At 48.8% G+C, this 1,175-nt stretch overlaps 1 protein-coding gene across 1 annotated transcript in view; it reads right to left on the reverse strand.

The window, feature by feature from the left end:
- Positions 1-1,175, reverse strand: part of NOS1 (nitric oxide synthase 1) — a 165,560-nt gene that overhangs the window by 35,679 nt on the left and 128,706 nt on the right. The window contains exon 10 of the mRNA XM_019641581.1: positions 945-1,127. Coding sequence (XP_019497126.1) covers positions 945-1,127 — 183 coding nt within the window. The remainder of the gene's footprint in view (positions 1-944; positions 1,128-1,175) is intronic.

Consider the following 1,175-nt stretch of genomic DNA (forward strand, 5'->3'; position numbering starts at 1 on the left):
AAGGAGATGAGGAGAGAGAGGAGGTGGGAGAGAACCAAGACATGATGGGAAAAGGAGAAGAAAGAGAGGGAGAAGAAAAAGATGAGTCAATCTTGAGCCATCTCCTTTGGAAGGAGAACCAAGAGTCCTGGGTGTCACTATTTCAATGGGTTGAAGAGGGTTTGAGCTGAACGCTTTTTGGTAGCATGGGACCTTTTTGTGGTCACTGAGGCCTGAAGGACGGTAGAGAATCTGGGGGAATGGTGTAAGGGGTCGGCTGCCAGTAAAGACAGATTCTGTGTGTGACCCTTGGGCTTCTTATAACCAACTGATCCTGAAAGCTTCTTGACCACATCTAGGCTGGGAAGGACCTGGCTGGCTGGATCCGACCAACTTCCCAGCCCCCTTTCTAATCCGCCCTCCAGCAGTGAGGAGGACGTGGACCAAACAAGTCTGAGACACCTTGTTTTAGGGAAAGATTGCTGCCCTATATCTTAGCATCACTTGAGCAATATTTCTCAAAGGAGGTTCTACGGAAGCCCATTGGAGGGTCTACGGATGTACCTTGAAAATAAGTGAGCCATACACAAACATGCTTGGGAAACATTTATGGTCTCTCCCCTCCTCTTTTGGAGATTATAACACATGCTTGCAGATTAAAGGCTCTGAGAAGTCCTGCAGCAAAGAAACCCACGGAACTGTATTTAATGTAGAGCTTCTCAAACTGACTCCAGAATTGATTTTCATAAGACCCTCTAACATTTTGCTCTAGAGATGGGGGTTTCTTTTTGTGATTCCTGGGCTCCTGGAGGGTTCACAGGGAGAGAGTGGCCTCACCATGCCCTGAAATTTATGCAAATGGGTGTGTGTGCGTGTGCTGAAGGGAAACTTGGGATGTGCTTTCATCCATTCTCAAAGAGTTCTTCTCTGTTCACTTCCCTCTCTCCCCTCCCAACTTTATTTACCACGAGGGGCTGGAGAGCTGGCACTGCCCCCTACCCACCTTGGCATCAAAGGCGTGTTTGAAGATCTCACACAAGGTTTTGGCGTAGGCCTGCGATTTGCCTGTCTCTGTAGCATAAAGGATGGTTGCCTTGACCCTCTTGGCCATTGCCTGCCCCATTAGCTTGGCCGAGAACTTGACGGCTCTGGGAGAAAGATAGAGAGGAAAATGGGAACTGCGAGGCTGGGACTTT

This window comes from Hipposideros armiger, unplaced genomic scaffold, assembly GCF_001890085.2.
Source record: "Hipposideros armiger isolate ML-2016 unplaced genomic scaffold, ASM189008v1 scaffold_62, whole genome shotgun sequence".
NCBI lineage: Eukaryota > Metazoa > Chordata > Mammalia > Chiroptera > Hipposideridae > Hipposideros > Hipposideros armiger.